Source organism: Anser cygnoides, chromosome 4 (genome assembly GCF_040182565.1).
Source record: "Anser cygnoides isolate HZ-2024a breed goose chromosome 4, Taihu_goose_T2T_genome, whole genome shotgun sequence".
NCBI classification, from domain to species: domain Eukaryota; kingdom Metazoa; phylum Chordata; class Aves; order Anseriformes; family Anatidae; genus Anser; species Anser cygnoides.
This window is the reverse complement of record NC_089876.1, coordinates 75,313,142-75,337,129: the sequence shown is the minus strand read 5'-3', so window position 1 is coordinate 75,337,129 and position 23,988 is coordinate 75,313,142. Positions and strand designations below refer to the sequence as shown.

The following is a 23,988-nucleotide window of genomic DNA, read 5'->3' as shown; positions in this document are numbered from 1 at the left end:
AGCAGTACGAGACTCATTTATCAATTACAGGAAGCCTTCTTGCCTGCCAATCCATAATAGACTCAGTTTTATTTTTAAAATGGCAAAGAGAAAAACTAAGTCTTAAAAACACAAAGGAAACCAAGCAATAGCTTACCCACAGGCAGTGAGTAGTGCTAAAAAGCATCAAGTGCGATTATATTACACTCCGTACTCGCTCTTTGCAAATTCATATTCTGACAGGAGACTCTAAGATCTCATATTCAAAGCCCCATGACAAATGTCACCAACTAAACTCAAAAGCTAGGGAAAACAAAGTTCTGTATTAGAAAAAGAATCATGTAAGGGACAGCAAACAAAACTTCTAATTTCTTAACTGCTACCTTGTGTTACTGCTGTTCAAACTCATTAAGATCTTGTGCTGTATTTTTTTTCTATATACACGTATATAGAAAAATATAAATATTCTTATTACACAAATATAAAGGTGTGTTTGTTTTTTTTTTTTTTGTGACAAAGGAGAGAAAAATGCTTCTTACATCTTTGTTATTTTACCAGATGTTTGAAGGCCCCTGCAATTATTCTGTATCTTCTAATGATTTAGCCCATTTCTGACCTGGTATTTCATTTCAGCATTGGACTTCAGAGCAAGGGGACCCCAGCTGAGTTTTACAGTACCTGTGGAGCAGGCTGATGCTGCCACCTTGGGGAGGATTCCTTCCATGTACTTCAAGGAGCCTAAGCAAGTGTCATATAAATCAGTTTGATTTTTTCCATGCTATCCTCCCCTGAAGATGACTTCTTAAAATCCCCTGCCCATGCTGACATAAGACCTTCCAGATGTGTCCCAACTCAGACTATGCTACACTCATAACAATATTAACAATATTGGAAAAAATGTGTTTTTTGTTGTTGTTGTTGGGAAGAGTGCTTAGCTAAGTTTTAAATAGCATTTAAACATTGCCTTTTTTACAGTGCTCTAAATTTTATAGCCATTTTGCCCGTGTAAGAGCCCTGTTCTGCCTACAGCTGGACAAGCTGTATTTTGCATACACCACTCCACTGCTTCTGTGATTCTAGCTTTCTTGATATTTTGAATCCCTGTCTATGCACAGCTTAAACCCTTTCCCTGGCAGGCTACAGGTTCAGCTGGATGCAACTGCTAGGACACATACTGCCTCAGATCTAACAAGGGGCATTACTATGCATAGGAACAGTCCAACAAAAGGTGCAGAGCTGGACTGTGACGATTTAACCAAAGGCAAGACTTCAAGGCAAATTAAAGTGAAGCATCTGGATTTTATCTTCACAATATCCAGCCTTACTGACCTACTGTTTTGCTTTTCAAGTGTCACCCCTATCCACTAGCTGATAAAGAAGCCTTGCTGTACACCTTATATATATAAACAGATGAAGAGATAAGGCCTGCACAGGACTCGAGTTGTACACAATCTGCATGGTGTTGACCTTCAAGGCTTTTCATGGTAGAAACTAACAGTACGTGCCTCAGCTACGTATACAACACAAGAAAAGATTGAATATCTCACCTCCCACCAGAACAGGCAGGCTCAAGAGCAGGGAGCTATCTAAAGGTAACTGATTTGCTACGTGCTCTTAAAAAAATACAGCAACAAAATTGCTGCACAGCTGTTGAGAGCCAAGCAACACAAAGGATGAACTCGTGAATGAAGAATAATGTGAATTTACACAAGGAGGCTGTGAAGGCACCATTAGCTCCTACCTTCTGCCAAAGCACTGGCTGTACTTGTGGCATCACACTGGGACACAAGAGGCTTCTGGAGGAACTGAAGTCTTCACCCCAGCACTGCAGGCAGGAGCAGCCTGGTATTGGGGTAAACCAATACATCTGAGCACCCAAATAGAGCTACATTTTGGATGACGATGTACCTAGCAGGACTGGGCTCTAGAAAGCACCCTCCTCTTTTCCACCCACCACAGGCAGCCTATGTACCACTCTCGTTCTCGGATTTCCAGATTATTGGAGTAAACATATGCCTCCACCCACCTGGGATTTATGGTCACAGGGGAGGTATAGCTAAACCTTTCCTTGTGAACGGACAAGCAGACTTACTTCACCTTTTTGTTCTGTTACCAGAATCCAGACATTAAAGCACGCGTGTAGATTTACTTCCTACTATGGCACACAAGTTCAAGTTAGTCGCTTACCCACTTGTGGCAAAAATAAGCAAGTGATAGGACTTTTCTGTAAGATGATTTTACCTTTGGTTTTAATACTATTACAGTATGGCAAAGAATGATGCTTGCAAGACAAACTTATCAAGCATAGCATACGATCAAAGCTATCTAGCTAACAGTGAATGCACATTACTGGCACTGGTGCGAGCATTCAGATTTCTTCCTGATTCATACATGATTTCTGTAGTTTTATCCATTTGGGGATTATCTTAATCCATCTTTGTTAGGCAAACAGCCTTATATCTGCATGAAGTTTACATGGTGCTTCGAAAATATTGTGGTTATCAATTAATTATAAGAATAAAAGAAATTGCATATAATCACGACATGCATACATGAACACATATTCAAGAACACACATCACGACATGCATACATGTACACATATTCAAGAACACGCAACACTGAAAGTAATCCAGTACCTCCATTGCCACTCACATTATACTGCTGGTAGAACTTAAGTAACTTGAAAAAATACCAACTTCATATAATCAATAAAGTGATTGCAAAATCCACATTTGCATCTAACTTGCAAAAATTCAATAGACACCGTCAAGTGCAGACCAAATATATCCAATTGAATGAGGATCTATCAGTAATAGATTAACCAGATTAATGTGTACGTAACAGTTTCAGCATGGTACGTTGCTGCTGTTAGTTTCAAAGTTCAAGTATGAACGTCTTTTTTACTCAGCACACATGGATTGTAAGACAATGAAAGAAGAATTTCAGGGAATATAAGGTAAGCTACATACCATGAATTTAAACTAAGCATTTGAGTATAGACTGCATATAGGAAAAAAAAAAGAACAAAAACCTTTGGTTATGACTGGAGGGAAAAAAAGGAATGCATGAATTCATGTCCTCCGTATCATATTATTATGTTACAAAAAATGTATACAATACCCATCTAGATTGATGAATAACTGACAACGACCATTTCATAAGGTGTCTTTTTTAAAGGGAATAGGTAGATATTCTTAAGAAAAAAAAAGGAAATGGATCATGGAAAAACTCACAAAAAGCTCACCGTGAATTCTGTAAGGAAGATCATGTACAGAACTCAGTGCTGTCTGTAACAAAAGTAATGTTAACATAATAGATCTTGCATGTTTGGCTTTGTACTGAATTTATTTCAAAAGACTGATTTGGGCATGGATTTGATATAAAGGAGAAAGCCTGAACTGCATATGCAAAAATCTAAAATTAAATGCAGACAATTCCACTGTGAAGTTACCCACAATCTGAGTACATAAACACAGTACATTAAAAAATAAAAATAAAGAAATACAAAAACTTTAAATTCAGGTGTCACTGATAGCTTGAAATCAGCTACTTACTTACTAATTGCTTTTCCATCTGAAACATCTCTGAACTTAATCAACCAATATTCCTCTGAGACAATTAATGTGCATCAAACCCCTTTGGACACTGGATTACAGAAAAGAAGAAAATGAGATGGCTTATTTATGAACAGTTATATTAACTGGAAACAATACTTACTCATATCTTCTCTCTATCCACTAGCTTACACTTTTCTTTCCCACTGTGCTGTAAAGACTGTATAGATTTCCTAAGTTTCAATTTGACTGGAGTTAGAATCTGCAGCATTAGCTATTTCAGCCCTTCTTTCTTCACTAAGACGTACTTCCTATATTTATTTACCTGTATCAGAAAGCTCTTTTGAATTATTGTCTCTTACAGCTTTAGTATCAGCTGATGAAAGACATATTCTAAGCTGCTCTCTGGTGTGGAGAAAGTGCTCCTTTTAAAGCTACTTTTTCCATATCACCCTTTTTTTTTCCCCTCTTAAAAGTGTGTGAAGATTTACTTCTTGAAACAGTCACCTAGTATCAGCTGCACACATTTGTCACTTCTTCCTCCCCTAATTTTCCTCCTTTTCATAATATATTCTCCCACAACACTGTTTTCCACGGTCGTTTCTCAGCTCCTGCTCTCCCTCCCTTGTTTGTTTCCTCTCCTTAAATTTATCTGCTTTATTTGTTCCTAAACCTCCTCAGATGTGACTCTTTCCCAGTTCCTCAGTCTCCACCAGCGTAGGAGGACAGCCCATCAGGCTGTGCTCCTAGCTGTGGGAACTACCATGGGGTCTCATTCTTTCCAAGCAGCAAACTGGAGAAGTACAAAGATGTGTCCTTAGATCAGAGGTATGCGTGTGGTGTATTGAATGTCTATCAACAGTACTCATTTAGATATTTCAGGCAGTGAAGGACACTCAAAAGACACCAAATTTTGCCATTTTTGCTGGACTGTTCTTAAAGTTGTCGTCTGAAACAGCTCATGTTATTCGTTCTTCACTTAATGACAGGTTTGTGGCTAAAAGCATAAACAATGGCAGACAGCAACGAGATGACAATCAACCTTGTTGTCCTTGGAAGAACTCAGAGTGGCAAAAGTGCTGCTGGGAACAGACTGCTAGGCAGTGATGACTTTGAAAGCCAGCTCTCCCCCAGCTCTGTGACTACATGCTGCAGCCTGCGCCACAGCTGCCGCATTTCGGGGATTACACGACGGAACGGCTGCGAGCTCGCTCTCCGTGTTCGAGTACTTGACACTCCAGGCTACCCACACAGCAGCCTGAGCAAGGAGCGGGTGAGAGAGACGGTGCGATCAGCCCTGGCTCACCACTTCAGGGAGGAAGGCCTGCATCTAGCTCTTTTGGTCCTGAGGGCTGACCTGCCTCTGTGTCAGGAAGAAAACGATCACACAATTCAGTTCATCCAGGTAACAAATAAGTAAATAGGTAGAAGCCTCTGCCCACAATGCAGACTCTGTCTGTGGCTGAAAATAGCTATGGAAGAGTTCACTGCAGAAGTGCAGCTGAGAACAGGAACATTTTCCAATCCCCTATTTGAAATATACACCATTCCCAATTCAACACTGTAAACCATAGCTACGCTTAACACACTAAACCCGAGAAGAGAGGTAAGAACTGCTGTCTGCTGTACTTGGACTCAGCACAGCAGGATTTAGAAATTAAATTTACCTATCAAAGCAAGCTTCTCTCTCAGAAATGAGTTAAAGGTTTACTATGACAGATCTGGCTTGTTAAAGAGGAACATTATATGAAGCAAAGATCTGGTTACCTTACTCTTCTGCACTCGGTATAGGACAGAACACAGCCCGAAGCAGAAAATGACAGGTCCAAAATCACGCAGGAAATCTGACTGACCTAGGACAAGGATGCTCAGCTCTGTCCTGCACTGTTATTACTGCTGTGTCTGTTCAAGAGAAAATAACCAGTTACCCTAAATTTACTCTAGGTAAGGAAAATTTCTAGCATAACTGGCTTGAAGCAAGTATTTTGAATTTCTCCTCTGGGGGAGAAAATTTTTGGAAGTAGGTAAGGTAAGTGGGAGGAAGAGACACCGAAATGGAATGGCTTTCTTTTCTGTGGAAACGTTTTAATTACCATGCATATACTTCATTGAAAAGGAGACCAAAGGGATATTGCTCAGTTTATCTATCTGATCAGATCAAAGAGGTTTGTTTACACGAGTTACAAAAAAACAAGGCTTTCAATTATTGTCAAAGTCTGTGTATTACACTTCCCATCTATCTTACACAAATTAACTTTCTAAAAATCTTTAAGACTGAAAGGGACTTCCTGGTGCATCAAGCATTATCACTTGCAGTAACGACATTGCCTAAAAATATATATACACACACAAGTTCAAGTTGTTCTCGCTTTCCTCCTGATTACTCTGTACTGCTAGACTACTACTCACTTTCCTAGTAGTTTGAGAGTTAGTTGTTAAATTTTCACAGCACTTTTACTCATTGCCAGATTACATATATATTTGTCCTCAGCATTACCCTTTTTCTTTATTCAGTTCTCCCATTCCTCTGTACTTCACGATACTTAAGATGACTCAGTATTTTTCTCTAATATTTTTACTCTAAGCTAATGAAAAATCATCTTGAGATTGTTTTGGATCAAGTCCATGTGGGCATTAAAAGTTTAAGAGATGCCAGGATACCCTTCTCCTTTAATGAAGCTACAAAACCCCCCACTGGAAATGAAATAAAGCATGTTATAAAACAGTGAGAAAGCAACACTTAATTCTGCTTTGTGATTGTAAGTGACTGTCAGCTTATTTTAGCTATTAACCCCTTAAAACACCAGGTGCTATGATTTCATCAGCCACTAACAAATAGGGCAGGGCAGCTGTCTGAGTGCTGGGAATACAAACAATAATCGTTGTATTTTGTATGTCACTGCAAGAATAAATTACCATAAGGACTACCTTTAGCATTCAGTTCTCACAATAATCCTTCACATATTAAGGATGGTATATCAGTAACTCATATAGAAGACTATTAGAATTTAAATCTCTTTAGATTTCTATTTTGATAGTCTAACGAATTAAGAAAGTGGTAGATAATGATTTGAGAATTAATGTTAGCACCAGTTCATCTGAGTACACAGAAAATCAAGGCACTATCCTCTCTCCCTAAAACCTATACCTCAACCCTTCCTAAGAAAACTTACACCAAAATACAGTAAGCATCTATTTTGCAAGAGTTTAATTTTTTTTCATTCCTAATATCTAAAATAGATTAATGACTATCAATATACCTTGTGTTGTTCCTCCTCCACCCCAATTCCCTGTTTATCTTAGGAATGCAACGGTGTCCTTTAAAGTACCTGTATACACTTAGACACCTATGCTACAGTGTTGTTGAGATCAATGCAAAGTGACCTCTGTTACTGAAGTAAGCTTCTTTTCACACACACAGGAGTTAGCATGAGTGCTCTAAAATTGTAATTTTATTTAATTTGTAAAGTAAAGCCCAATCTCTTATTCATATTACTTTATTTCACATTAACAAAGAAACGTTTTCTCCATTCCCCTCCATCAGATGAACCACCATAGTTAAAGACAAACTCTCCAGCTGTCATTTCAGTTGATGCATTTGATTTGTGTTTTTTTCTGAATTGTTGAGAACAGCTCAGTTTTAGGGGATAAAGCTGTTACTGAAATTAGTGTTATATAAAAATGAGTCATTTATTTCTTCAATGCAAGGTGATTTATAAAAAATTTTCCAAAGAGCTTCTACAAATAGTATCAGAAATATAGATACGTAGAAACTGCTATAAACTACTTGAATTTTACGTGTTATTTATGCTGATGTGTGCTGTAGCTAAACCACCATTTTCCTTATTTACATATATGCACTTTTTAACTCTATTAACACCTGTAGCAGGAGAACAAAGAACTGCTAGCACTGCATGACCACGTATTTCCACTAGAAGGGGACATCATTTTCTTCAGTGGTCAAAACCCCATGAAATTTCAGCAACTCAAATAGCATGAACTGGATTATTGCCAGGAAAAGAACATATTCTGGTCTGTTAATACATAAGTATATGAGGTGGGATTGGGTAAAGTGAACAAGAAAATATATCTATTTGAGATTCGTTTTTCATTACAGGAACTTCTGGGTCCCACATGGAAGGATTTCACTGCGGTTTTACTCACTCATGCAGACAAGGCAAAAGAAGCTGGATTCAGTGAGGAAGCATATCTGCGCAGTGCCTCAAGTACCCTGTTGGCCCTACTGAGCTCAGTGCAGCACAAATATGTTTTTCTAGACAGCCAGAAGAGCATAATTAAAGAAGAAAGAACTATTGTATTAAGAAAGCTCTTGAATTTTATAAGACAGAATAATTATCAAGTGCTTCTATTTAAACACAGCAAAGAATAAAATTAGCTTTCGGGTACTCGTGTCTATTCTCTATAGTTTATAACATTTAATGGAAATAAAACAGTAGAAAAGCCAGCAATTGGAACATTTCACATCCAATACCATTCCATACCAAATATCTTTGAACATACGGTTGGAAATCTCTCTTTAGATTCCCAAACTACATGCCTTTCATAGAGTACTTCACACTACTGCATCCAGAATCCTAGCTTCAACCACACAATCAGACCAAACTAGTGCTAATATGTTACGTATGTAAATGTAGCTAATATACTAATAGTGCTAATACCTAATGTGCACACAGTGAGGAGTAAGATTTTATGCTACATCTGATTGTATATTGCAGTTCATATAAAACAGATCTGGAGAAAAAGAGAAAGCAAAAATGCATGAGTTCAGGCTGTAAGGAATAAAGAAACTTCTCTGCTCAATTTTTGGAGCTTTCAGAAGCTCCTCTGAAATCCGGTGTTTGTAAAAATTTTCCAATATTAAAAATTAAGATTTATCTACTGCAAAGTTATTTCCTTACCTTGATTCAAGAATAATTAGAACTGAGATTTTCAACTTCAAGAATATTGTTTAATAGGATAGTATCAGATATGTAGTTTACAAAGCAGTTAAAATAGTTCCCATATGCCTAATGCTATTCAGCACATTTAAAATGTGCTAATTACTACCGCTTATTCCTAGATGCATAGAAAATTAGCACAGTTAAGTGTATAGGCACATACAAAACGCGTCCAAAAAAGAAACCTGTTCATCTTTTCTTTTGTGCCTGCTCCTTTCAATTTTGTATCATCATCATTTTGTTTTCGTCTCCCAGCTTATGGGATGAAGTTCAAAGCCTGTGAAATTCAGGTTGGGTAAGTTTTTTTTTTTTTTTTTTTTTTTTTTTTTTTATTTTTTATTTTCGGCGGTTAGAAGAGTGCTCTTTGAGTAGTTAGGCTGTAGACAGTTAATTAAATAGTATATGCTCAAACATGTAATTACCTCTAAATAGTTGCTTAAAAGGTTTAATTGTGAATTGATCTAAAATGGTTACTTCAGAGTATTGAAAGGCAAGAATTAAAAGGAGTAATTTGAGGATTTTCCCATAGCAGTTCTGACTGCTCGTTATGTATTATGGAGTAATTCAAATGGTAAAACCTGAAGAAGCCATTTCTATTAAAACCAAAGCATATTCTGTATAAAATATTACTCAAAGATACATTAAAGCAAGAAATAAATTCATTTTATATGCGTTTCAGGCATTGGAAACTTTTTTTTTGGAGGGGGGAGAGGGTATTTGTCTAACATTTTTTGGCCATCTATTAGCTATTCATTCTTTTGTAGTATTATCTGTCATTTGGAACTATCCAGTTAGAAAAGATGAAATTACCTAATACAGTAAAACAACACATTTGATGTATGTCAACATGTTTGTATTAGGGCATAAAGGGACAGAGTTTTATATTCCCATTACAACTGCCCACAGACAGCTCAGATGACATATCCAAAACCAAAATTTGCAGAAGTTTATAACATATCTGAAAAATTCTTGAGAGGAGTGAAACCTCTGAAAGACAAGAAGAATGAAACTAATTATGGTCTTCACTGACCAACTGCTCATGCTGTACCTCTTGAATTGAGCTTACCACACAAGGAACATGACAGAAAGTATTCCTTATTGAGATGCTCGTGCTTCATGGATCCTCTAAAACTTTCAGCTGTCTAGAAAAGATGCTTGCCAGCCTTCAGTTCTAACATGAACAAGCTTTGGCAATTAAGTCTTGAACATTGTGTGGTTACTGACTGCTGAGAACACAACCTCAAGGACAGTAAATATGGAGAATGAGTGAATTGTTAAAGTATTACAGGCAGAACATTCTGTATCTCTGGTAGAGGAATCAAACAAAAAAAACATATTAGCCATGCATTTCAGAGGGGTTATATATTGATGTTTTTATTGTGCTCTCGTTACTTTCCATTTCAACATCTGAACAGGCTAATAACCACTTATTTAATTCCGCTGTTTGCCATGGTCTCTGCCCTGCAGACACCTTTGCCTTTCACTTCAAATGGAACTCCTTTGTACGTAGCAACACACTGGTCATTGGTATGAAGATCAGGTTGGATTTGCTCCCACATCTTCTTCTTGGGGTTAAGTTCCTTCTCAGGATCTCCTGTTTGAAAACAACAAATAAAACTAATAGCACCCAATACAGAAGACAGAGCAAGAGTTCTATTTATGCACATGTGCATAAATATGCATTTGTGAAAGCTCACATAGTATCTTTGTACAAACTTTTAAGGGAAAAAAAAATTACCTGCGAGTCCCAAAATGGAAACTTTAATCTTAATTAGGGACTGTCTAGGAAATGTCTCCAGATCCTCTCTGAAAATGCTGGGCTTTCAGGGAAAAAAGCATAAGTAACAGACTACTACTATTATCAAAAACGAAGAAATCAAACTATTGCTGGTTGTTAGTTTACAAACATTACCTAAAAGCAAAAGGATTTCTAAGAATTAAGTTGATGTGGACCATAGGATACAATAGAGCAATATATTACTCACAAAGACACACCTTAAGTATCTTAAGTTTAAGAATTACTGAATTTTTAGAATTTTATTTTGCCTTTATAGGTGAGAAATATGGAACATAGACAAGAATAGTCCAAAACTAGGATACTGACGTATAATTTTAGCTCCAAGTTTCAACGTTTTTCTGTTACTTTTTGTACCATTTAGGGATCAGCTCTGGTGCATAAAATAACAGTAACATTAAGGGCCAACTTGTATCTCAGCAATTTTGGCCTCAGTCTCTGTAAATCACCTCTATTTCCACGTGTATACCATGGTAAACTATTGATCCCCTATAGGGGGACAGCCTAACTACATTAGGAAATCTATTTAAAAATTTCTAATGACTACAGAAAAAGGTTCTTTTAGTAATATTTTAAAATACAAACTCATTACTCAGCAAAGTGAAGTATTCCAGAGTCAAATATTTCTTCCTGTTTTTTAATAAATGGGCATAAAATCCAAAATATAGGAATGAAACAACTACAGTAAATAAGATCCCCTGTGGTAAATATTTATACTGAAAAAGCTGCTGCCTGCCAATATAATCTAGATTAAGCAAGACAACCAATTCACTGTACCATTTATTTTCCAATCAAAGGTCAAGCAAATTTCATTTCTGAATTTTAATACAATACAGATCCTTTTACACAAAAACATGATTTCATTTAAAAAAGTTATTTAATCATAATGCTGTTGGGTACTCTTAACCTCTTGTGTGTAATACACAAGCAGGACAAAGGAAAACCCCAAGACTTGTTTCAAATATAATTGGAACACATTTAAATGCTGAAGGGGGTGGCATACTATCTATAACCTGTTGATACTGTGCATGTATTTTTACTTGCTCAAAGATAGGTGTGCAATGCTGGTATCATTCAGCCCAGATAATTGAAACCTCTAAAGAAAACAAGACGCAAACAACAAATCCTGGAAAACATCTTCCCTGAGATCCTCTCAGGGGAGCAAGAAGTTCCTAAACGCAAAATGAAAAGTTCTCTATGTGAGCAGAATGTAAAGTACTCGCATCTTCCACTACTCAATGTCCCCAAAAGCTCAGGAAGAAAAAAACCCTGTAGGTTTATAGCACAAGTTATGTTTCTAGTAGTTGGATGAGTTATTACTGCTTGGTGTATTCTTGACTGACTGACCAGCATGAGTAAGTAAACTACTCTCATTCCAACCTGCCTTATTTTCTTCTTTAAATGTTTTCAGTAATTCAGTCTACTCACATTCTCAGTTCTTGCAATATTAAGTTATTTCAGCCTGTAGACAGGTCTAACTTCTGTAGCTTCTACATCTGCAACTGTGCAAGAGAAGCGTACCAGGCCAGACTTCTGTGTTAAGCAGGCTAGGGTTGCCAGAGCAGGATTCAGTAACGCAGTCAAGTTATTTCACAACTGCAGTGTACTTAATATTTAAAAGAAAAACAGCAATACCATTAATAACCTAATCACTTGGAGCCAATTGTGCATTTTCAAAGAAACTGAAATCCTACTCAATACTTAAATTCACAGAGACAGACTTGGATTTAGACCAAGTGAATGCATACGAATTAATAAAATCATTAAACAGAATGTTAAATGATCCATTGTGCATTTCTTCCCCCCTCCTCAAACATAAAAAGCAAGTGATTATTTTTTTTCCCAGTAAGAACAAAACCTGACTTTTATAATAAAAAACACATTTTGGATGCTAATAAGTTTCTTTTCAATCCCATTTCAACTCTCTTGGGATCTGTGGTGAACTCAGATTAGCATAGGCACCAATTTAAAACACTACCAGAGTTTTAAGCTGTGTATTTTCCTAAGCTTTCCCCTCATTACATTTTTCCCCTCAGAAAATATTCTTTAGAAGGACTTTTAAAAATGAATTCAAACTTGTAGTGGTTTAACGAGCTTCCCACTCTACATAAAAAGAAACAAATAAAAGGTCCCAATTTTTGTTAAATATGTAATTTGGTCTAACAGTTTAAGTATTACAGAAGAAATTCTCATAATAAGCAAGAAACCTTTCCACTCTGGAACAGCTCATTAACTATTTAATGACTTTATGAAAAGTTAATACCACAATGCCCACCATGGAATATAACTACGCAACTGAAGGAAAGAACCCATACACCAAAGCTTTGATTAAAGAAATCTGTTAAATACAGACCAACCACTGAAGTGCAGTCTTAGCACTTTTTTTCTTTGAAGAGCTAGGTATTGACCAAAACGTCAAAAATTCTTAAACCAGAACTAGTATTAAATCAAATAATTTACATACTAGACTTGTGGTTCCTGTGGCATTTTTGCATTTCAGAATTTTGTCATGGCATCAATTAGACTGCTACTAGAAAGAAGATTTCTCAGTTAGCTGTGAAAACTCCAGTTAATTGCTGTCTCACAGCAATTACTGTGTGGGAGGGTATATTTACACACATGTGAAGGAATAATTTTACTACGGCTTATGAATCAGATCTTTCCCATGGAAGTTGGATATAAATTTGATAAAGTTCTTAATACAAAAAAAAGCCCAATATATCTTGAAGATTCATATATTAGAGTATGAAACGGTGTTAAAGTTCCCTTAAAATGCAACCACATTAAGTGAACAGGTGGTCCTCCAGACAGACGCATTCTTTAGCAAATCTTTCTTCACCTAAAATACTGAAAATTGTTCTAAGAAAACTCTCAAGTTTCTTCAGAAAAATGATCAACTAGTTTTAATGAGGTTGAAGCAAGATACTGTTTGCTTAGCTAAAAATCAACATGGAAAATTAGCTTGTATTTGATGAATATTTTGTATGGCACTCCTACCACGTAGGAGTGCTTTCCCTGCTTGGTTAACAGACATTATTAACAAGTTTCCAGTTTCTTAAAAAAAAAAAAAAAAAAAAAACACCCTGTAAAAATCCTAAAATTGCATCACTGTTTTAATTTGTACCCTGTTGAGCTCTTGCATGTAAATTCATTCTTAAGTTTGCCCTGCTCTACTGCTGTTAGATTATAAATGCACGCAAGATCCCATCCATGTTGTATGCCACTATGCGCCAGTTACCTCATTAGAAGTCATGTCTGCTAAAGACCAACAGTTTAGGACGAAAGCATTTTCTTTAAAAGATAGTGCTTTACATTTTTTCTCAGTGATTTACTCTAGCTTTTCCTCCCATTTGCTACAGGAATTCTAGGCGATACATCACTTTACTCTGTACTGTTAAGCATGAGGTATGGTTTCAAAGTCCATGACTCCCTTCCAGCTCATACATGCTAATGTTTGTGAGCAACTATTTATTAATTAGGAAACAGCTGCCATATTTCAGACTACAATCCGTAGCCTTGGATACATATGCTTTTCAGATAGGTTGTAAAAGCCTTCATTTGGCACTTACCAAAGCTCCGTGTCTTTGGCTCCCTGTCAGAAGGAAATGGCTGTGAAGTGTACAAAACCTTATAACCACAGGCTACAGGTTATAACTTTAGAACTAAAGTACAACTTTTACACCACCTTTAGCATACTCTACATCTTTTTAAGAATCAAAATGTCAACAGAATATCAGTGTATCTTATACATCTGGCAATGATTGTAAAACAAATGTTCCTATAATTGTATTTTTCTTGGAAAAGCTTTTTGCAGCTCGATCAACAGAGTCAGTTTTATTATTTTGATAAAATCTACCTCATTAGTCCTGATGTGCAACAACAGATATGCTGGATAGCAGAATAGCACCACTAGCAGGTCTTTCATGATTTTCAAATGCCAGCTATATGAAGTTACTTGAGACATAAATTTAGAGTAAGGATATGTCTTAGACAAAGAAAAAAAGAGTCACCCTCCATCCCTCAAAACACACACACCCAGGCTGCCTTTTCCATTATTTTGCAGGTCTAAGCTACTAGCAGGGTTTACTCTGCAGCTTGATGTTGTTTCTTGCATGCCCATTTCCACAACAACAGAGTAGTATGAGTGGATCCTTGCATGTAATAGAGGACACACACTTACCATTTGATCTAACTTTACTCACAAATATGTGATGAAAAATTAGAGGTCACAAATATTCCTTCAGCTTAGCCAGTGCAATTGCTGAAGCCTTTCAGATTTCAGTATGCACTGCATACATCCAGCTTACCAATACCGCATCTCAGCTAGCAAGCTTGGTGCATTTTTAAAACAGAAAACTGAAAATGAGAAATGCTACAAGACTGATAGCCTTTTAAAAGCAGTATTCTTATCAAGTATTTTCAATCACAACATTAAATCACAGAAATCTGAGCTTTCTTCCCCATTTCCAAAACACCTGAATAGACCATTGCTTCCTTAATCACATGCCAACCAAAAATATGTATGTATATACAAGCAACATTTTCAATCCTGAGAAGTGTGTAAATATATGCACACATACACATATACGTATGCACACATGTATTTATGAAAGGTATTTATGCAGATGTGTTTAAGAAGCATAGAGCTTGCCAAGAGGCTTATAAATAAAAATACTGCTCTGCATCTAGAAATTGTCAGACACAATAGTTTAAAAAGTTTGATAGGATCTGTACAAAACTAAAAGGTGTATGTTTTTCTTACATGTGAAAGAAAACTTCTTAGTAACAAATTCATTCTAAAAAGGATATAAACACTTCATTGATAAATGCATACACACACAAAAGTCCCCCAAGATAGGAAAACCTGGGAGCTACAGACCACTTTTTCTTAGAATAATGTCACATAGTGATCCTGAGCAGGCCCCGACCTATGCTGTGCTGCATAAATTCCTTGGCCACGGTATAAACTTGGCCAGATAATTTTAACAGACGGGCCGGCAGGCAGCTCCTACTTGCTACCAGCAATTACATCTCCTGGATATCCTTGCTTTTATCAAAAAAAAAAGCACAGCACCAAGTTGGCATGTGAACTTCCTTTGTTTGATAGTTGAAAAACTGAACAGAGCTGTTTCTCATTGTATGAAAATCCTACAATAGCTCGAATGACCAAAAGGGGGAATCTTCTATACAGAGGGTTTGCTTGTGAATTAGAAACGTATTTTGATGATGTACTAACTTGGAGTTCCCACCATTTAAACAATGCAAAATTATTTCTACTATTTGTGTGTGCTAGATATTGATTATTTATTTGAAGTGGAAAGGAATCTGCTGTCTTTCTTTGGAGACCCAAGGAATCATTTCTCCCCCTCTTCAAACAAACAAAAAAACACAAACAAAAAATCCACCCCCTTCCCTTCCCATTTTGAATATTATAGGTTTCTCTCATACACAGGCATCACCCTTCCTCCCGCACAAAAGCCTAGCTCAAGTTCTGACTTTTACTAGGGAGAGGACCTGGAACCATCAACTTACTGCTTCATCACCTACACTGAGACACCGGGCAAGATACTTGATATTTCTATGCTTTATGTTTGCTAATTGCAACTTGCAAAGTGCATTTATCTTTGCTCAAACATCTGCAATGCTGAAACACTTGAGAAACTAATATAAAATTGCTCGGTTTCTTAAAAGTACCATAAAACCTGTAGGAATTACAGTTATTTCTCTGTATTTTCCAACTTTTGGCAGGTGGCTAAATATTTTCAATCCTTTACTTACACAATCCTAGCACTGTAATAAAGGGTTTTAACATAACTAATTCAGAAAATTTCAACCAGGAATGTAATGGGCTTTAAAATACTGTTTTATCTGCTTCAACACCTATGTCACCTTTGCAAAGGTCAGCTGTTTCCTAGTTCCTTCAAGTTCCCCATTTCTCAAATACCCAGTGCTTACCAGGAAAACCTTCAAAAGTGATTCTGTCCCCAGGTACTGCCCCAGGTGGGGGAGCCAGAATTTCCACTTTTTCTGGGGAGCTGGCACACATCACCATTGCTTGAGATACGACTCCTCTCATCTTCGCAGGCTTCAAGTTACAGAGTAGTATTGCCATCCGATTCTGCATCTTGAGGGAGGAAAACAGAAGGATTTGAATACTTAATTGCCTGATGACTTAAATTATTTCATTCTAACAAAAGAATTACAATGAAGCCACCTTAACTAATACAAGAGAAGCACAAAACAACAGATGCATGATTAAAATGGCTGCACACTAGTACCAAATAACATCTAAACCACGTAAGAATTAGTCTGAGAATACCCAAGATGTTATAAAGGGTGAATTGTGATACACTTATCATGGATACATAAAACGTGAAAAAAAGAAGTCCCAAAACCATATGATGCATTTCACCCACATTCCAACTTTACTCAATCTAAATCATCAATTCAGTCCACTTTCAGTATAGTACGATAAAAGAATATCCATTTGAAAAACACTCTACAGATTAGGCTAGCTCATAGATAAGAAATTCTTAGTGTCCTGGAAACATACAGGTGTTTTACACAGTTAGCTAGCTCACTTCAGTCTTATATTCTACCTTATTTAACCCAAATGTTTTGAATTTTTTGAACTGCTGAAAACAGTTGTACATACCGTACACTGCAATTTGTTAGAGCAAACAACTATAAAACCAGATTTCTTCTCTGTCCTTGAATGTTAGTAAAAATTATAACAGTAAATGAGAGAAAAAAAAACTGATAGAGGGAATAGTCACACTTTAGTCTAGAAAACAAAGCACACTTTCAAACTGAAAAGAAATTAAACCCAGAACATCCTTGAGACAGAAAAATGTATGCCTTTAATCCCATACTCCTAATGCACGCAGTATATAACCATAAGTAATTCTAGATTTGACTTTGTGCGTTTTTTCCCAACATCCTGGTAGAATGAAGGAGAAAGCATGGGGGAAAAAGAAGCAAACAAACTAAAATAGGGAAAAGTTTCCTGATGCTTACTACACAGAAAACACAAGAGTTCATACTGGAAGTACAAGTGTTAAATTGCTCTTTAAGTAATCCTTGAAGTTACCTGTATAATTGATTGCTAAATAACTATCCCTCTATATCTCAAAATGAGATACTGTGACAGACAGGCTAATGAATGGGAATTAAAACTACTACACTGATTGCTTTTAAGACAGAGTAAGTTGCAATGACAATAGCAACAAAAAGCTCTCGTCAATTTCTTCTTCTCTTTTTGTTATGTTTAAGATACTTGCCCTGCATCCTTAGTCCTTCACTTCTGATCATTGATGTGAGGCTCTTAGATCAAATGGGATTTAAGGAGGTGAAAATAAATAGGGAAAGAAAGAAACAGATACTTGAGAATTGTCTGAATTTCAAGAATGATTGCCTGAAACAGGCCTTGTTGCTAGGAGCACATGGAGATCCACTTGAAAAAGTCAAAACCAGTGGCAGAAATACTGCCAACTTCTGCAAATGTTTCAAAATCTTCTCCAATTCTCAACAGCTACTGCTGAAAGAGCTCAGTATTAGCACAGACCACGTCATGTTTCTGCACCGTATCCCTATTACTGATGACATGTTCTACATGTGATACCAGAAGGTGCAGCTTCCAACTTGCCTTGACCACCAGCAGTGCACAAAAACACACTGTACTGTACATAAATGCGAGAAATGTTCATGCCTACAAGTGACTTACACTGCGTACTGAAACATGAATGAAGATACACGTTTTGCTTCCCAACCTGAAGTAAAATCAGATAATACAGCCTCAAATAATGCTGCATTACAGTATCAAACAAAACAATCATAAATAGCTTAATCTTTGGTAAATTATGTTTCTAATACTTGCTATGATGTATACATTTTTAATTAAATATATGGCAACAGTCACAAGCCAGGACTCTACAATGTTGTACGCTGCAAAAACACAAAGATGGAAGCTCGTCCCAAAGAATTTACAGAGACCTGCTAACAGACACTTGCCAAAACAAAAACCAGACAGAAACTGTCCCTGATGAATGTGCAAGAATGACACCTAGTTTTCTGTTAACGAGTATTCTGGATTATTTATTTCATACAGAAAGCAGGGTAAAGAGAAAGGACTGCTACTGTTGCTACATTTTCTACACTTTGTGTCCCTAACTTTATTTAGAAAAATTTGTAAGAGTTTTTTTTTTCCCAAAATGCTTTCCCGAGAGCAGGCTGCTAGAAACAAGCAATTTGAGCAATTTGAATTTGTGCCTACTGCAAATCCAGTAATTGGATACTATTAGGTGACCAGTGCAGAACAGTTATCATATTCAGTCATTTTTTTCCGATCAGTAAATTTCTGTATCCTAAAAACCATAAATATAACTTTAACTGCCTCCTGCATTTGCAGCCTCACCATGGGGAGGGGGCATGAATAGGGAATGAAAAGGCATTCGAGAAAGTGTAGCGTTTCCACACTAACATCAGTTCCTTCACAGCCAGTTTGCAGTCGCTCAGTACAACATTCCTTTAATTGCCAAGCTTGCACTTGAATGTAGAAGAAGCCTTCAGTCAACTCCTCCCTCCTACTAACCCTCTAGAAGAGGTGTGAAAGGAAAAAGAGATCTTAAGTCTCAGGTTGTCAAACACAGAAGTGGACCAACTGAAAAAGAGGCAGACCCTATTCCTGCCAAGGGAGTAAGAAACATGGTTTGTATTCCACAGTTGTTTAAGCCACTTGCTGACAGGTATTTTTAAGTTAAATTTACCTTCCCTTCGCTTTCCTCTCTGCCAAAAATTTCAATGGGCTATAATGAGAGATGGAAAGCAAAGGTTTCAACAGTCTGGATGTTGGCAAAACTTTCATTACAGATTCTCCACTACATACTAGAAAACCTAAAAGGAGAGTCATATCTGCTTAATTTATAAGTATCGTGTGTAGCAAAGGCATTACAGAGGAATCAGAATAAGATCCCAGGACAGAAGCACTGAAAGGAGAAAAGAACTAACTTGAGGGAGGAGTACTTTTCCTTTTTTTGACTAATGTTGTTAAGCCCTACTCTCACAATTTTATTTTTTTATTACTTTAAAAACCTTATAGCAGAATGAAAACACACCCTATAAAGAGACAACGATCACAATTCCTTTAGGAAGGGATAGGTTCTCAGTAAATAATGTTGTTAATACCTGATCCAGAGGAACATGCTTCACTAAACCACTGACGACAGTCCTTGGACTTGCTTCTCCAACATCCACCTTTTCAACGTACAGAGAGTCTGCATCCGGGTGCTTTTCAGCAGTAATGATGCAGCCAACACGAAGATCCAGACGAGAAACATCTACAGGCTTTGAATCGCTACTTCCAGCAGCAGGCTGCTGTTTCTTTTCCTTCTTTTCACCTGTTGAAGGAAGTTCAGTTCAAGAAACAAAAATTAGTATAAAACCATGTATGCGACTATTTGCAAGGGAAAAGTGAGCTACCGTCTCAGAATCAAGTATAAATCCAGTGCAAAATGCAAATGACAAGTAAAGAGTTAGCACCTCTACTGCTAGTTTCCAGAAAGGAACCATCTTACACCTTCCAATTTAGATTGTTACTACACGTAATTTTCACTGTAGGACAGAGGTGTTTTCTTGCTTGTAAAATGAAGTCATCCTGACCTTAAATGTAGCTAAGATGTAAGTGACAAACATGCTCTGCCAAAGGCCATGTTGATAAGCCTAATAGTACTGCTTTAATAATTAGCAATTAACAAAAAGTCTTGCCTTGGTGTTTCACCAACAAATGAAACTAGACAATCATAAGCCATCAGCTTACAAGCGCTTCAGGAAAGCACCTGACTGCTGGCACTGCCAAATAACTGCAACTGAGGTGTTACAGTTGCAAAGCAAACCAGCAACCCTTCAAGATGACCTCAGCTAACACTATTCACTCCCCAGATAAACCAGTGTGTGAGTACGCTCATAGCTTATGAAATTCCACTGATGAGTCATAACTCCTTATCCAATTGTAACACAAGGGTTTGTTATCACCTATACATATACTGTACAACGTAAAACAGGAGTTAAGCAATATTCCCCATACATAGCTTCCTATTTAGACATTCCTTGAGATAATCAAGCTACTTCCAGTTTGTATGTAAGGCTGTCCTGCTTGAAAGACATTCATGATTTGCTTAATGAACAATAATCTGTAGGGGATAAAGAAACATGTAAAAAGTGCTTACTTAAAATAAGCATATTCTTTCATCCAGCAAAATGTATGTATTACCACAAACCGAATTCCCTTCATCAGCGTGAACTAAACTCCCTTTTCTAGGGAACAAAAAGCAAAAGTGGACACAGCAACCAATGTGGTTCACGATCATTGCTCCAGTATAAGTATAAAATTCATTCCTGTGCTCAAAGATAGAAAAGCAGCTTTTTTTTAAAAAAAAAAACTTAATAGCTCTTCAAAAATATTTCAGTTCATATATGATTAATTAAAAGTACTAATGACTGAGCTTTATTAATTTAAGTGTAATTATTGTGTATCCCTATGTTAAAGAGAAGCTGAAAAAAATGTCATCAATATAGTTGACACTTAATGCATGAGATCATTTTAAAGACCCATTATCTTTATTCTTTATGTCATTTCTAATTGTCCTCCACTTAACAGCATTCCTCTGCAATAGTCAGGAGCCAAACAATTACCTTCTAGCACCCTATTTCTCTTTAGGGAAAATGGAACCTGTCACCAAATAAAAAAAGAGATCACAGGGAAACATGTCTGTACCCAGCACACACACAGATGCACACAACAAACCCATTCCAATGCTGTGGCTAAGGAGAGAGCTGTTCTCTGGCCAGTGACCGAGTCAGCCCAGAATCAATCCAGAGAAGCATCACAGATGAAGGTTGTAAGAAGTGCAAGGAAGAACATGGAAATTACCAGAGAGGAAACAAGTGAGGCAGGTGACAGAAAACAAAAAGGGGTTGAGATATTCTATAATTTTGTCATTTTCCAAGACTAAAAACCAAATTTTACATGTTAGCTACTTTGCTAGTTAATTACCATGTCTACAATAAGATGTTGAATTCCACAGAATTATCCTGTTCAGGGCTTCTATTTAACATTTATGCTATACTTCAACTTTTTCCAAATTCAGTATTGGAAAAAGAGAAGTCAAATAGATTACTTTCTAAATTTAAGCTGTTTACACAGGATAAGGGGAAATTCAATACAGGAAAGATTTCTTTCTCCTTTCCAAGCCAATACTTGTTCTGTAGACAGCGATTAGTATCAAAGAACAGTTAATTGCCTGATTCACATGTGATCTCTGCTCAGCTTTCATTTTACAGCTACATAAAATATTGACGTGTCATATGCTGAAGTACACCAAAAAATATGAAGTAGTTTATAAGCCTGCACACAACTCATCAGGAAAAACAGGTAAATAAATCAAACACATACAGTGCCCTACCACCATAATATACAAGCTCTGAAAGGATATACAAATAAGTTCACAGCAAATTAATAATAATTTGCATAAGATAATGACTTTTAGACATGTTTAATAAGATACGTACCTACACTTTTGTGCAAATGTAACATATTCTTATGCCTTTTTCTCTCTTAATAGAGTTTGTTAAAGAGAAGTCAATACAGACAGCTGAAAAAGTAAAAGCCTCGTATAAGGAAGCTATCCAGTCTGCCAAAAAGTGCTCTGAACTTCGTGTCCTTGTTCTCCCTTTGGTTTTTGGGGTTGTGTTTTTTTTCTTGGTGGTAATGGTGGTATGTGCTTATAGTTGTTTTTTAAATAAAGGAGTTCAGTAATATTAAAAAAAAATTGGCATGTAACCCACCTAAGATTTTTCAGCTTGATGGCCTTAGATTCAAGTACTTCCAAGATTTTAAGAGTTAGCACATGACTCTTCCTACCATGTCTACATGAACTGTTTTTTTCAGTCCCCAGAATGATTTAAAAGTACTTCCATAAATTAAATGGCTCGTGTCTATCACAGTTAAGAAAAATTAAAATACCTTTTTTTTCTACTTTTTCCTTCTTTTTCTTTTCTTCATCTTCACCTTTAACGTGATCTTTTGGGCCAGGAGATGATGTAACTGCTGTGGGTTGTGGATCACCATCTGCAAGCGAAGCTGTAGAAACAGCTGTACCAGGAGGAACTGCGATCTGTTTTACTAAAAATTAAAATTACCCAAGTTAGAAAGGGTACTAAAACTTGGAACAATGCAACATTTTAAGTTCCCAATGTAAATGAAAAAGTAGAGACTGAAAATTTTGCTTAAAATGCCTAAACAATCATAACTGCTGAGTAGTAAAGCACAACGTTACAGAGCAGATATCAGAACTCAATTTATATATGACTACTCTGATCACTTGCTATGACGTTAAGAACAATGTCTTCAACGACATACTTTTTAAACTGTGAAAAAATGCTAAATACAAGAAAATACAAGACTACAAAAAAGACTACAAAGTCTTTTTGTAGCCTACTTCAACATCTAGTTATCTTCACTACTAACTCCTTATTCTTCATTTGGGTTTCATAGAATCATAGCATATCCTGAGTTGGAAGGGACTCACAAGGATCATCAAGCCCAACTCCTGGCTCCACACAGGACCACCCAAAAACCGGATCATGTGTCTGAGAGCATTCTCCAAACACTTCTTGAACTCAGTCAGGCTCGGTGCCATGACCACTTCCCTGGGGAGCCTGTCCCAGTGTCCAACCACCCTCTCAGTGAAGAACCTTTTCCTAACACCCAGCCTGACCTTCCCCTGTCCCAGCTTCCTGCTGTTCCCTTGGGTCAGTTTTGTTTTTGTGTTTGCCTCATTTAGCTTTTAGCTATTAGCTCATTATATGTAAGACTACACGATAATTTTCTCCCAATAAAATTAAATTTAATAGGGTAGTCAGATCACTCCAACTCTTTCTTCTGATTAACTAAAGAAAATGAGCCTGAAAAAAAATCATTCTAAGAAAGTATCTGCAGCCTCGCAATGATCTGTTGATACCACACCTTCTTAAATTCTCCATGCTTCGTTTATATTTCTTTTTAAATTGCTGATAGTAAGATGATTTCCAGATTTATATATCTCACCAGATGACAACTTAAGAATCACCTTCGTTCTACTTTCTACTCTTCAAAGGATATCATTCTATTAACCATATGCCTTCTATGAACACCATTTAACAAATCATTCTACTGAGTAACCATTATTAATGACAAGTTGATTAATCTTTCTGGTATCACTATTATACTGTTCCACATTCTGCACACGTGCTTTTTTTTACACCTTAGACATGAAGTTTTCTGAAGAATTGCACCGAGTTTATTGATACCTGCTCTCCAACACAAAAAAACTTGCACAAGTTACTTTTTTCAATCACTTGAATCAGATTTATACAAAAAACGCTTGCTGTTTTGCTTATTAGTTATAGAAAGACATTATTAAAAAAAATCTGGAATAAATCACTTGACTATGTTCTATGTTCATCAGATTTCTGTGCTCAATCGCTTAATATTGTCACAGCCAAAACACACTAATTTACTGCAAAATAAAAGATCTGAATTTCTACTATCTTTTAGATAAAAAAGATAAAAAGAATAAGGAAATTAATATTTTGCTTGATACGTATCTTTCCTTTTTTATGTTCTATAAACCCATCTTGGAAAAATCTATGTACCCTAAGACTTT

At 36.6% G+C, this 23,988-nt stretch overlaps 2 protein-coding genes across 4 annotated transcripts in view; one reads left to right on the top strand and one right to left on the bottom strand.

Annotated features, from left to right (window-relative positions):
* The first annotated feature begins 2,860 nt into the window (after positions 1-2,860).
* Positions 2,861-8,311, top strand: GIMD1 (GIMAP family P-loop NTPase domain containing 1). Of its 2 annotated transcripts, XM_013195773.3 has the most exons (3): positions 2,861-2,937; positions 4,525-4,940; positions 7,653-8,311. In XM_013195773.3, the coding sequence occupies exons 2-3, from the start codon at positions 4,548-4,550 to the stop codon at positions 7,923-7,925; spliced, it is 666 nt and encodes a 221-aa protein (XP_013051227.3). In that variant the 5' UTR covers positions 2,861-2,937; positions 4,525-4,547; the 3' UTR covers positions 7,926-8,311. The 2 variants fall into 2 exon arrangements, with proteins under 2 accessions (XP_013051227.3, XP_066852965.1); XM_066996864.1 differs by lacking the exon at positions 2,861-2,937 and having other exon boundaries at positions 4,332-4,940.
* A 482-nt stretch (positions 8,312-8,793) lies between these two features.
* AIMP1 (aminoacyl tRNA synthetase complex interacting multifunctional protein 1) overlaps positions 8,794-23,988 on the bottom strand; it is a 35,732-nt gene continuing 20,537 nt past the window's right edge. For both annotated transcript variants that reach the window (XM_048066443.2, XM_066996861.1), the window contains exons 4-7: positions 22,308-22,466; positions 19,472-19,683; positions 16,244-16,412; positions 8,794-10,087 (exon numbers count right to left, since the gene is read on the bottom strand). In XM_048066443.2, coding sequence (XP_047922400.2) covers positions 9,921-10,087; positions 16,244-16,412; positions 19,472-19,683; positions 22,308-22,466 — 707 coding nt within the window. In that variant the 3' untranslated portion in view covers positions 8,794-9,920. The remainder of the gene's footprint in view (positions 10,088-16,243; positions 16,413-19,471; positions 19,684-22,307; positions 22,467-23,988) is intronic.